Genomic DNA, 12,330 nt, shown 5'->3' with positions numbered 1-12,330 from the left:
ATTTGGTCCACACAATTAAATGCAAAACGGTAGAGTGGGTCTAATAATTGATTGGGATTCAATTCTAAACGTGGCGTGTGGGATTGAAGCATTGCAGCTTTCACAAAAGCTTTTCCTTTACTTTCAGCTCTTTCACTGTGCTTCTTGCCACCAATGTGGAGTCTTCACCAACTTCACATTTTATTAAGCTCATTTCTTTTATTTTATTTTAAAAAATATAATTACGACCCTAGGACATGATTGAGAGTATTAATTTTGACTTGACACTTTATGAAATTTATAATTTTATAGTTTTAAAAATAAAAATTATTATTAAATTAATTATCACCTATCATAAAAAAAAAAATACTAGAAAATGTGCTAAATTTTTATTCATCTTTTATTAATAAAATTTTTACTTATAAAAAAAGAAAAATAAGGCATGTTTGTCTAAAAAAAAAAAGGTCCTAATTTGAAATTCAAAATTTCAGTTAAAAAGAAAATCTATTTTGACAAGGTTTATAGCAAAGTGAAAGTAAATTTATTAAGTAGTTAGAAATACCTTTTATTACTTAACTTCTATTTTTTTTTTATAAAAAATAATTTATATATAAAAAATATTTTTTATAAAAATTATTTCAAAAAAAAATTTCTGTGATAATATTTATATTATTTAATTATAATATTAAGTTAATAATATATATTTATATTATATATATATAATATGTATTCCAGCTTTTTTCATCTTTGCTACGCGTGCAAATACTGTCAATCCTGCCCACCCCTCCATGTTTCCTCACTCGCAAGCTTCACCATACGATTAATTATATGGTTAAAAATTATGAGTGGCAGGCAACTAAAAAGCTCGTGGGGTCTCTGCCTAGAAACTAGCAAAAGCTTTGAGGCCCTTTACTTCCCTTTCTTCCTTCTTGAAAAACTTGGGGCCTGTTGTGTTGTTAGTGAAAGGAAAGGGAGAGGAAAATGGTTGTGGAAGATGAAAAGCAATTACCTTATTTTGTTGGAAGGAAAAATTAAAAAGGAAAAAAAAAAATAAATCTCCAATTATTCTGTTTTGTTAGAAGCTGAAAGGGAAAGAACTCTAAAAATTTAGCATTTTGTTTTTTATATAAATTGAATGGAAAAGACAAGAAAATAAAGTTAATTTTTTTCGTTTTTCTTCTATATCTCTTTTTTTTTTTCTTTAATAATTATTTTTAATATAATTTATTTGTTTAATAAAAATATAATAGTAAAAAAGTGTACATCTTTTATATTACACCAATTGTATCTTGATTTTTATATTAAAAAGGTGTTATATCTTGATGTTAAAATATAAATTTTAATTTCTTATCCAATAATAATAATCGTAAATTCATGCTTTATCGGAGTTTTCATGAATAATTTAATTTTAAAATTATAATTATAATTAAAATAATAATAAAATTTTAATTTGAATATTTTTTTAATATCAATATATTCTGAATTAAACTTCAATAGTAAAATTACAGTCAGACAAAAAAAAAAAAAAGTAAAAATCACAGTTTTTAAAATACAATTTTCTTTTTATAAACACTTAAAATATAAAGCATTACATGTGAAATTGCAGGGAAATGGCTGATGAAGTAGAAGCTGGCCATGAGAAGATGAGTGGAAGGCATTTTGTCGGCAATTACTAATGAACAATCAAGGAACGGCTAGCATTTTGTCAGCAAAGTAAATGCACAAAGCTGCAAACAAAGTCCTCATAAATTTGAATTCCAAACTCAATGTGGAAGGCAACGCTTAAAGGGTAATTTTTATAGCCCTATTTCTCTTTCTTAATTTTAACTTTTTATTAAAAAATGCTAATCTATAACAAATTTTTAAATTAAAAAATCACTCTAAATTATAGTACGATGTTTACAAATATAATTTTAATACTTTTCATCAATACATAAATTCTCCTATTTTATAAAAAATAAATTATTGTGATGATATTAATATTTTTATAATGAGGTCCAGATAATTATTAGAATGATCAAATTTTTTGAATGTGAAAGAAAAGAGAATAAAAATAAATTATTTTATTTTTTTAATATAAAAATCTATATATATCAGATTAAAGAGATTTTAGTGAAACAAAATTAAATTTATTAACTAGTCTCATACAAGGAATTTATGAAGAAATGAAGAAGTAAAGGAAGAACAAAAAAAAAAAGAAGGGGGGAAGACGAAGATGATCGGAAGACCATGATATTCTTCTAGGAAAGAACATATCACTAATGGACAACAGAAAACGACTGGCATTTAGTCCACAAAGTCATAGTCATGTGAGTTGGAATTATATATTAACAAAAAGGTGCAATTCTTAATTATTAAAATTGCTAGCAATTCTTGATTATCTGCCATCCAGGAGGAGGGATTGCTCAGGCATTGTTTTATCTAGCAACACAAAGTAAGTAAATGGAAAGCAATGGATTAATAAAATTTAAATAGAAATACTATTTTTTTTAATAAAATAAACTATTAAAAATTTAATTATTTTAAATTAAAAATAAATAGATTAATTTATAAAATTTGGTAAATTTTTTAAGGACTATTTTTTTTTTCTTCAATTAGTTAGTTTTCTTTCTTTCTCTTGTAAGTTCTATCCTTGCTTTGTCACATGTGTCCTCCACAATTTATTCATAGAATTCCTTTAGAACAAATCATGTGTAAGAAAAAGAATCGAATTAAATTTTCACATCATTATATAATTTAAACTATTTCACCTAGAACTAAATTGACTATTATTTCATAACTGCAGAGTAGTAAACCATATTTAGTAAAATATTAACTTAAACTGAATAATATTAATTTTATTAATTAGCAGTCTAATTACTTTTGTCAAAAGAGGGGGCATGTATAATTGTAGAAAATTATTTTCTATTTTTTATTTTCTTTTCTAAGAAAATTTGGATTTTTATTTTCCGTTTATTTAATTTTAGTTATAAAAGTTATAGTATAAATTTAGTTAACAGTTGAAAATAATTTAAAAAGATGTGCCTAGTAGACTCTGTTCTTGTTGAATCTATTAAAGGTTGGATTGACACCATTGTTATAATAACTTGCAGATTGGAGTTGAGCAAGGTTTGAAAATGCTGAATATATTTAAGAGTTATTCAGCCAAGACCTCTACACACTAAAACGAGCAATAAGCCCACACACTAATATGCTACAACAATGTTTTACTTTAAAAATGCCCTACTACATACATGATAAAATAATTTCACCTCAATTTCTCATTCAGCATTGAAATATATATATATATATATATATATATATATATATATATATATATATATATATATATATATATATATATATATATATATATAATTATATTTTAGGTGAGCAGAAAGTATAAATTGTTATATAATATAGCGTTTGAGATATACAAAATTGTGCCAAATACAAAGTTCTTAGAGAGAATGAAGATATAATCCATAAAAGAGGATCATTATTAGAGACTTTGTGCAATTGTGGCAAAGAAGCTTCAGAATCAATTTTGTAACTAAACCATCTCTTGATTTTGCTTTCAGGGATTTTTTTTGTTTTTTCATTTTGAAATGTGCTATTCCTCCCTAGCATCATTTCATTGTGTTCTAGTGCCTCAACAGATTCAGTAGCATGAAAAAACATGGACTTTGAAACAAAGACAAGTAAGAAACAAAATTAATTTGATATAATAAAGCTTGAATGTGGCACACCATAATGTAAGATGCACATAAATTTTGAATCCTCCTTGGTACTAATTGGGTTTTAAATAAGATTAAGACTCTTTTTTAACATAACTAGTCAAACAAATTAGTTGTAACTATGGAAGTTCATTGCACTTCTCAATTAAGCAGCATACATATGTCAATGTGAGAAGAGATTTCTGCAAGACTACAACTTAAATAAAAACCATAAGGACCGCAAGTGTTCGCAAATCCATATAGTGGTGATGTTTTCTAATCTTGGGCACTAGAAGCAATTTCTGAAAACTTAAGCATCCAATTTATTAATGTATAATGTGTTTCTCTTAGGAAGTCCAAACAAGCATAGTCAGAAAATATTATTAAAAAAAAAAAGAGATGTTTAGGGGGAAAAACCAGAAGATGGTGCTACCCGTCATCAACATGTCACACATCATGCACCCAACCTGTACTAAACAATTACCATACAAACACTGCTAAGGTGTCAACCTAAATGGTCTCAACAAAACAGACCTTTCAAGGTTCAAACAACCCAACAAGCCATTTTCTGGTGCAGCCAAAAAATGCACTAGATCCCAGTGTTAGATAGAGTTCTTTCTCCAGAATGAGAGCACCAAAGTTTTCAATGCTTATTACTGAACTTTGATTCAAGATTGAATTTGCATCCTCCTGTAACAGGAAATTGAAACCAACCGTGGGAAGCTCATGTTTAAAATAAAATGTAAATTACCTACGTGCTTGGAAAACAGAAAAATGAGAAAATCTCCAACTACTGATTTGGGAATTTCACACAGCCTAATTGCTCCTATGAAAATTATTTGTAATTTGAGAATGAACATTGTCCTGCTTGTCAGGGCACAAGGCATCAATTGTCAATTGATTGCCATTACATACTTAAGACACTTGAATGAATCTACCTGGTTTTTATTAACCCAAAAAAAAAAAAAAAAAAGATAGCCCCAGTTGCAGCAAATTGTGTCATCTCCCACCTTGAAGCGGTTAAGAAGCAAGTGTGCTGACAGAGAATATTGAAATTAAGAATGCTAAAACAGCAAATAAGAAATAGATTTACCTTTTCCCTTTCCTCTTTCTCTTCCTTTTCCTTCTCCCATGATTCAAGATGTCATTTTGGTTCTCATCCTCCTCTAGATTCAATAAGTCATCGTGTTCCTTATCCACATGTTCGCCTTCGCTGTCTACCTCATGTTTTTTTTTTTCAATGCTTATTAATGAATTATGATGTCCAATTTAACAGGAAATTGAATCCAACCGTAGGAATCTCATCTTTCAAATAAAATGCATATTAACAACATGATTGGAAAAGAGAAAAAAGGGAAAATGGCCACTACTAATTTGGAAATTTCACAGAGCCTAATTCTTCAGGAAGGCCAAAATGCATGCACTGCTTCTATGAAAATTTATTGTAGATTGAGAAAGAACATTGTCCGACTTTTCAGGGCACAAGGCATCTATTGGCAATTGATTACCATTACATACTGAAGACATTTGAGTGAATCCACCTGGTTTTTTTTTTATAACCCAAAAAAATAAAAAAAGAATAGTTCTAAATGCTGTAGATTGTGTAATGTCTAACCTTAGAGCAGTTAAGAAGCAAGTGTGCTGAGGGAGAATATTGAAATTAAGGATGCTACAGCAGCAAATAAGAAATAGAATTACCTTTTCATTTTCTTCTTCCTCTTTCTTTTCCTTCTCTCACGATTCAAAATGTCATTTTGGTTCTCATCCTCCTCCCGATTCAACAAGTCATCATGTTCCTTATCCTCAGGTTTGTCTTCATCATCTTCCTAATGTTTTTTTTTTCTTTTTTCAGTGCTTATAAATGAATTTTGATGTCCAATTTTGCTCCTGTAACAGGAAATTTAATCCAATAGTAGGAAGCTCATCTTTAAAATAAAATGTATATTAACTACTGATTTGGAAACGTCACACAACCAAATTCTTCGGGAAGGCCAAAATGCATGTATTTCTTCTATGAAAGTTTATTGTAGATTGAGAATGAATATTGTCCTGCTTCTCAGGGCACAAAGCATCCAATGGCAATTGATTGCCATCACATACTTAAGATACTTGAGTGAATCTAACTGCTTTTTTTTTATAGAAAAAAGAAATTGAATATTTCTAAATGCAGCAGAAATATTATGTCACAAAAATGAGAGTGAAAATCAATGAATGAAAGGATAATATCCATCTAACATATGGCATACATAAATAAGTTGGTCAAGCAATAAGTAGGCATCAACATGAACAGAGTAATTGGAAGAAATTGGGGTCCAATATTGTAAAATTTAGTATTTATAAACAGAATATGGAGCAGCAGATTGTGTAATGTCTAACATTGGAGCAGTTAAGAAGCAAATGTGGTGACGGAGAATGTTGAAATTAAGAATGCTAAAACAGCAAATAAGAAATAGATTTACCTTTTGCTTTTCCTCTTCCTCTTCCTTTTTGTTCTTTCATGATTCAAAATGTCATTTTGGTTCTCATCCTCCTCCTGATTCAATAAGTCATCGTGTTCCTTATCCTCAGGTTCGCCTTCGTCGTCTTCCTCATGTTTTTTTTTTTTTTCAATGCTTATTATTGAATTTTGATGTCCAATTTTGCTCCTGTAACAAGAAATTGAATCCAACAATAGGAAGCTCATCTTGAACTGCAAGTATTTGTAAGAGAAAAGCAATTATGAATGCTAAAAAGTAACAGCAAACTAGAAATTAGTTATACCTGTTGTTGTAAAACTAGAAATTAGTTTGATGATTCAAAACTATAGGACGGACCCCACACTCCATAATTTCATGCCGATCCTTGAACCGGTTATTGAAGCTAAATGAGGCCTCAACGAAACACTCTTCATCAAAACGTGTCCTCAATCCATTGAATGAAAGCAACACGTGTGATAAGTCCGAAAGATACAGACCTCCATAATAACCATTCCAATTCGCAACGTCCTTATCGCCAAATAAGTTGAACGCATTACTTTCCCGCCTATTTCCAGATTCACATATGAAATCCACTTCAAATTCAGCAAAATCGATTAAACCGCTGAGACGAAGAACAACGCAGAAAGAGAAGGCAATTACGTGACGAAGGTCAAGTTTGAAGGAAAGCGAGGATCCTTTATTCTTATACCTCATCCTTTCTGGCACTTCACCTCCTGCCATCAATAATGTAACTTTCTGACCCAACAGGTGCGCTTCAAAAACATCCTCCATTACTTTCTTATTCAATTTGACGCAACTACTAAAATCAACAAGAAATTTGCAATCTTCAGATTCACTTTTATGTGCTTCTTCATTTTCATGTTCACTTCTATCTGCTTCTTCATTTTCATCATCATGTTCTAAGAAATTGAAAGAAATTGAAGCAGATTCCAGAGAGCGGCATGCATTTGCATTTAATAATTCTAAGCATGACGGAAGCTCTGGTAAACTCTTAAGACTCTCGCAATCGCTTAAATGAAGCTTTTTCAACTTCGAAAGTTGTTTGATGCTTTCTGGAAGACTTGCTAAATTTGAGCACATCCAGAGAGATAAATATTCAAGACATTTCAACTCGCCTATGCTGCTTGGAAGACTCTCAAGTGCTGTACAATAATACAAGGACAATATGACAAGTTGAGACAGATGCTTAATTGATGAGGGCAGTTGTTCTATTCCAGTTCCGTCTAATTTTAGAATCCTTATATTACACGGAATCTCTGGACAATCTTTGATTTTATTGGATCCACTTAGATCAAGTTCAGTAAGCTTGCTCAGATTTTGAAGAGAGGGAATTTCAACCAAGCTCTTACAGTGTTCCAAATATAAAAACTCGAGATTTGGGGCAATACTAGACAAGTTCGGAATCCTTTCCAGGCCAAGAGAGAAACTGAGGTCCATTATTTTCAAATTTTCAAGAGGCTGTAATTAAATAGAAAAATATCAATAAATTAGAAGATACAAATTAACTTCTATAAAATGTATCTAAAATTTATAAACAGTACCTTATCTCCTCCATTCCACAGTTGTATGAGTTTGCTCCCACGCATACGAAGTTCTACAAGATTACTTAGATTTTGAAGAGAGGGAATTTCAACCAAACTCTCACAGCCATTTAAATATAAAAACTCGAGATTTGGGGCAATACTTGACAAGTCCGGAATCCTGATCAGGTACCAAGAGTGGCTAAGGTCCATCAATTTCAAACTTCCAAGAGGCTGTAATTAAATAGAAAAATATCAATAAATTAGAAGATACAAATTAACTTTATAAAATATAGCTAAAATAAATAAATTGTACCTTATCTCCTCCATTCCACAGTTGTATGAGTTTGCTAGAAGGCATGTGAAGTTCTACAAGATTCTTTGGCCAAAATTTTAACGGCAAAGATTCCAGAGGATAACATTCCCAGTAAAGACATCTTAGTGCTTGTGCACAAAATTCAAAGTTCTTAGGAAGGAGCACTTCGTTCGACATGTCATATAATTGGATGAATCTAAGATTGCACATCTTCATAAAGGCCGTGGCACTTAGCTTCAAAATACCTCTTCTAAAGAGACGACACGATATGGCCTCAACATTTTCGGTTCCCTAGTAAAATAACAGCAAAAAGGATTATTGATTAATACTTAATTCGTCACGAGATCTACAATTCTTACAAAATTCAAATATGATAATGATAAAAGCTTCATTGATTAATTTGGTCCTTACCGTCTCTGTTGTCAATACATGATCAATATCTTCATAATTCCACAACCTGCTGCGTCCGCCAGGCTGTTTGCATTCCTCATTAACAATATCCTTGCCCATTTGCTCTAGCAAGTCATGCATATCTACCCTATTGTTTGAAATAGTTATCAGATACTTCTCAATTAGACGAGGTATTCCACTTTCTGGATAGAAACCAAATGCTTTTAATTTTCTCTCAACCTCATCTTTATCTTCCCCTTTGAAGAAACATGCAATATCAAGAAATATTTCCTGTTCATTCTTTTCTAGCCCATCATAACTTCTTTTCAAAACATCTTCAATTTTTTTAAGAGATTTGCCTTTCAATTTTTCCAATTCGCTTTCCCATTCTTCTATCGTCCTACGAAATAAATGAGATCCCAAAACTTTAAGAGCTAGTGGATGGCCTCCAACATAGATTGTCGCCTTCTTTGATAGCTCCTTATATTCTTCCTTGGGACGATTTTGCTCGAAGGCATGTAAGCTAAAGAGTTCCAGAGCTTGAGAATCAATTAACTCCTCAACCTCATATATGCCTTCTTTTGATAAACCAAGTGAATTTCTACTAGTTATGATGATTCTACTTCCCTCACCATACAAATGACACTCTCCTGCTAAATCTTTTAAATGGTTTCGATCCTCTATATCATCAAAAACAATCAATACCTTCATACTCTTGAGCCTTTTGCAAACATGATCATTCAAATCATCTATATCTTCGTCCCTTAATAATTCACAAATTATTTTTTTTCGTGCTGATTTTGATGATTTCTTTATCATTGTTTCCCTGACATTTTCAACAAAGTAATGACCATTAAATTGATTTTTGTTTCGACGAAATACTTCTAGTGCAATAGTTGTTTTACCAACGCCTCCCATCCCCAAAATTCCTACAACTTGCTTATCTTTTAACAAGCATTCCACTTTTTCCACACGCGATTTAATTCCAATCAATTTGGGATCATAAGAATCATCACTTTTAGACATATCACTAAATTTTTTCAACACATCATTGACGATTTTCTCTACTAATTCGGCCTCATCCCTAGTCACATATAAACAACAAACACTGATAAGTAAGATAGACTCACACTTGTAAGTAAATACTAATATATATATATATATATATACACGCTCAGCCTTAAAATGACTTTACATGTGTGTGCTGCCTAGAAAAGGGCACATGAGGCACAACTTTTTTATTTTTGTTTTTATATTTTGTTATATCATAACTAGTTGTATCACATGAAAAATTAACTTTTTATCCAAATATTTTAGAATTTCTACCATTAAAATACAAAAATATTAATAACTATTTAAAATTCATTTTCCTATTTTTTTTAAAAAAAATTTAAAATTTTTGAACTTCTACTGATCATAATATTTTTAAAAATTAACCATTTTTAAATTCATTTAAAATTATATTAATATATACATATTTATATCTAAATAATTATTCGCTAAAAAATTATTTATAAAATTTAAGTAACTATTTTTAAAGACATTTCTTATTATATTTAAAATTGAAAAAATTTAAAAATAATATTTAAAATATTGCTACGTTTAAAAATAAGAAAAACTAATATATTAATCAATTTATTTATACGTTAGCACTTGAAATAAAATTATAATTAATTAAAAATTGTATTATTAACATTTTATAATATGATTATAAAAATAAAAAATATAGAAAAATACACATTAAATTATTTTATTAAATATATATTATTGATATAAACTTTTTTTAAAAAATAAGTCATTGTTTTTCTAAGTTAATAAAAATGAAATTAAAAACAATTTGTTCACTAAAAATTATTTATAAAATTCAGGCATTTATTTTAAAAATATTTTTTATTATATTTAAAATTTTAAAAATTTAATAATGGTGTTTTAAAAATTATCACCTGTCATCCAATTTTTCTTATTTTATTTATTATTTTACTTATATATGTCAGATAACTTAAAAATAACAAAAATTAATATATTAATCAATTTATTTACTTATTAACACTTGAGATAAAATTATAATTAATTAAAAATTTTATTATTAACATTTTATAATATAATTATGAAAATATAAAAATATAAAAAAATATATTAAATTATGTTATTAAATAAAAAAATAAACAATATGCTCAACATAAGGCAAAACGATTAGTATATAATTAATATGTTTTGATTTTAGAATAAGTTAACAAATATCGATTTTCATATTAGTGCTGCCTATATTCGAATTAGGTATTAAGATTAATGTAATCTATTAAAAGTTTCTATATTTTGATTCTCTTTCCTTAAAATGAAAAACTAAAAAAAAAACTGCAGTAAAGAGTAATTAACTTACTTGATATTCTGTGAATCCCATCCTGATAAGTTGCTTACTTCCATCATAGCACGCTTCCAGTTGTCGACCTTTTGTGGACTGCCTTTTTCTCCATGCGTAGCAAAAGCAAATGCCTTCCCAAAATTCCCCGTAAGCTTTTGAACGTCAGTTGGATCTACCTTGTAAAAAACTGGTAGAACTATTTGTCCTGATTCTTCCTTGCATTTAAGTATTTCAACAAGCTCATCCAAACACCATGGAGAATCTGCATAATTTTCAGAAAAAATGACTATTGAGACGCTTGATTCTCGAATTATTTTCAAGAGCTCTGGTGATATCATTTCCCCTTTATGAAGCTCTTCGTCCGTAAAAGTCTTGATTTGTTTGTCCTTCAAGGCTTTAGAGAGATGGGAGAGAATACCATAACGCGTATCGTCGCCTCTAAAACTAATAAAAACATCCCATTTCTTCCACTGATTGGGAGGAGTGGAAGAAGTAGAAGCCATGATAAGTGATAAAAGAAGGATCTTGTGCAACCGAGTTTGAAGAAGGTAGAGAAAGCAAAATACTAGAGATGAATATTTGGGTAGACTAGTCTGATGCAAGAAATTTATGAACAAATGAAGAGGTAAAGGAAGAATAAAAAAAGAAAGAAGATGAAGATGACCAGAAACACCATAATATTCTTCTAGGAAGGAACATATTACTAATGGACAAAAAGAACGACTGGAATTTTAGTCAACATCAGATTTGCCTTCCAGGAAGGATCGTATAGCTCTATTTAGTCCACACAAATTAAATGCAAAACAGTAGAGTGGGTCTAATAATGTGGGATTGAAGCGTTGCAGCTTTAGCAAAAGCTTTGTGGAAATTTAATATTTTACCTATTTATTTATTTATTTTAATTAATTAATAATAATTTAATATAATTATTAAAAATAAATAAAAAAAATATTTTATTAAATGATGATTTATCTATTTATATATATATATATATATATATATATATATATATATATATATATATATATATTATTTTTAAAATTAAATATATATATGATATTTAAATAATTCAATTTAATAATAATTTTTATTTCATTATATACCTAATATAATTCTTGAAATATATATATTATAATCATCTTTTTTTGCTAAACTTTACTCTCAAAGCTTGTGTATCACCTCATTCTTCTACCAAATACTCTCAACAAGTATTTTTATTATCTTTTATTTATTGTTATATATATATATATATATATATATATATATATATATATATATATATATATATATTTACGATTTATAATATGATGAGCGCAAAGAATTCATGAATTTTTATTTCTTTATTGATCACCTTAGATTCTATTTTCAAGGTAAAAATTTCTTTTCTTTGTTCAATAATGAGTGAATTTGATTTTATTTTCTTTTCTTGAATTGTTACAACTACTCTAAAAATTTATTTTTTTTCTTTGACTATTGATATTTATTTGTGTTGATCATGATTACTGTGAGACAATAACTTTAAATTTAGATTATATATATATATATATATATATATTGAAGTTATTTTATTTTATTATTATTTGATATTTTT

The 12,330-nt window shown here is 28.6% G+C and overlaps 1 protein-coding gene and 1 long non-coding RNA gene across 2 annotated transcripts; both read right to left on the bottom strand.

Annotated features, from left to right (window-relative positions):
• Window positions 1-4,029: 4,029 nt before the first annotated feature.
• On the bottom strand, window positions 4,030-6,434 carry LOC131173390 (uncharacterized). The gene is made up of 3 exons (XR_009143689.1): window positions 6,134-6,434; window positions 4,768-5,561; window positions 4,030-4,364 (listed from the first exon to the last, which is right to left on the bottom strand). It is a non-coding gene; the product is annotated as an uncharacterized LOC131173390 (long non-coding RNA).
• Window positions 6,435-6,448: 14 nt separating this feature from the next.
• Window positions 6,449-11,498, bottom strand: LOC110661573 (disease resistance protein RUN1). Its single transcript, XM_058134300.1, has 5 exons — window positions 10,758-11,498; window positions 8,399-9,461; window positions 7,988-8,278; window positions 7,693-7,905; window positions 6,449-7,609 (listed from the first exon to the last, which is right to left on the bottom strand). Exons 1-5 carry the CDS (start codon window positions 11,240-11,242, stop codon window positions 6,449-6,451), a joined length of 3,213 nt encoding a protein of 1,070 aa, XP_057990283.1. The 5' UTR covers window positions 11,243-11,498.
• Between the last annotated feature and the right edge of the window lie 832 nt (window positions 11,499-12,330).

This window comes from Hevea brasiliensis, chromosome 14 (assembly GCF_030052815.1).
Source record: "Hevea brasiliensis isolate MT/VB/25A 57/8 chromosome 14, ASM3005281v1, whole genome shotgun sequence".
Lineage (NCBI taxonomy): Eukaryota > Viridiplantae > Streptophyta > Magnoliopsida > Malpighiales > Euphorbiaceae > Hevea > Hevea brasiliensis.
Note: the sequence above shows the minus strand (reverse complement) of the source record. Positions and strands in the feature narration are given on the sequence as shown.

What these genes read in the sequence shown, in the direction of transcription:
- LOC110661573 (XM_058134300.1), bottom strand. Translation starts at nt 11,242, where the DNA reads ATGGCTTCTACTTCTTCCACTCCTCCCAATCAGTGGAAGAAATGGGAT. An exon ending in TGGGATTCACAGAATATCAA is followed by an intron (nt 9,462 to 10,757) that starts GTAAGTTAATTA and finishes ATATGTGACTAG; the next exon opens with GGATGAGGCCGAATTAGTAG. An exon ending in TGTGGAATGGAGGAGATAAG is followed by an intron (nt 7,610 to 7,692) that starts GTACTGTTTATA and finishes ATTTAATTACAG; the next exon opens with CCTCTTGAAAATTTGAAAAT.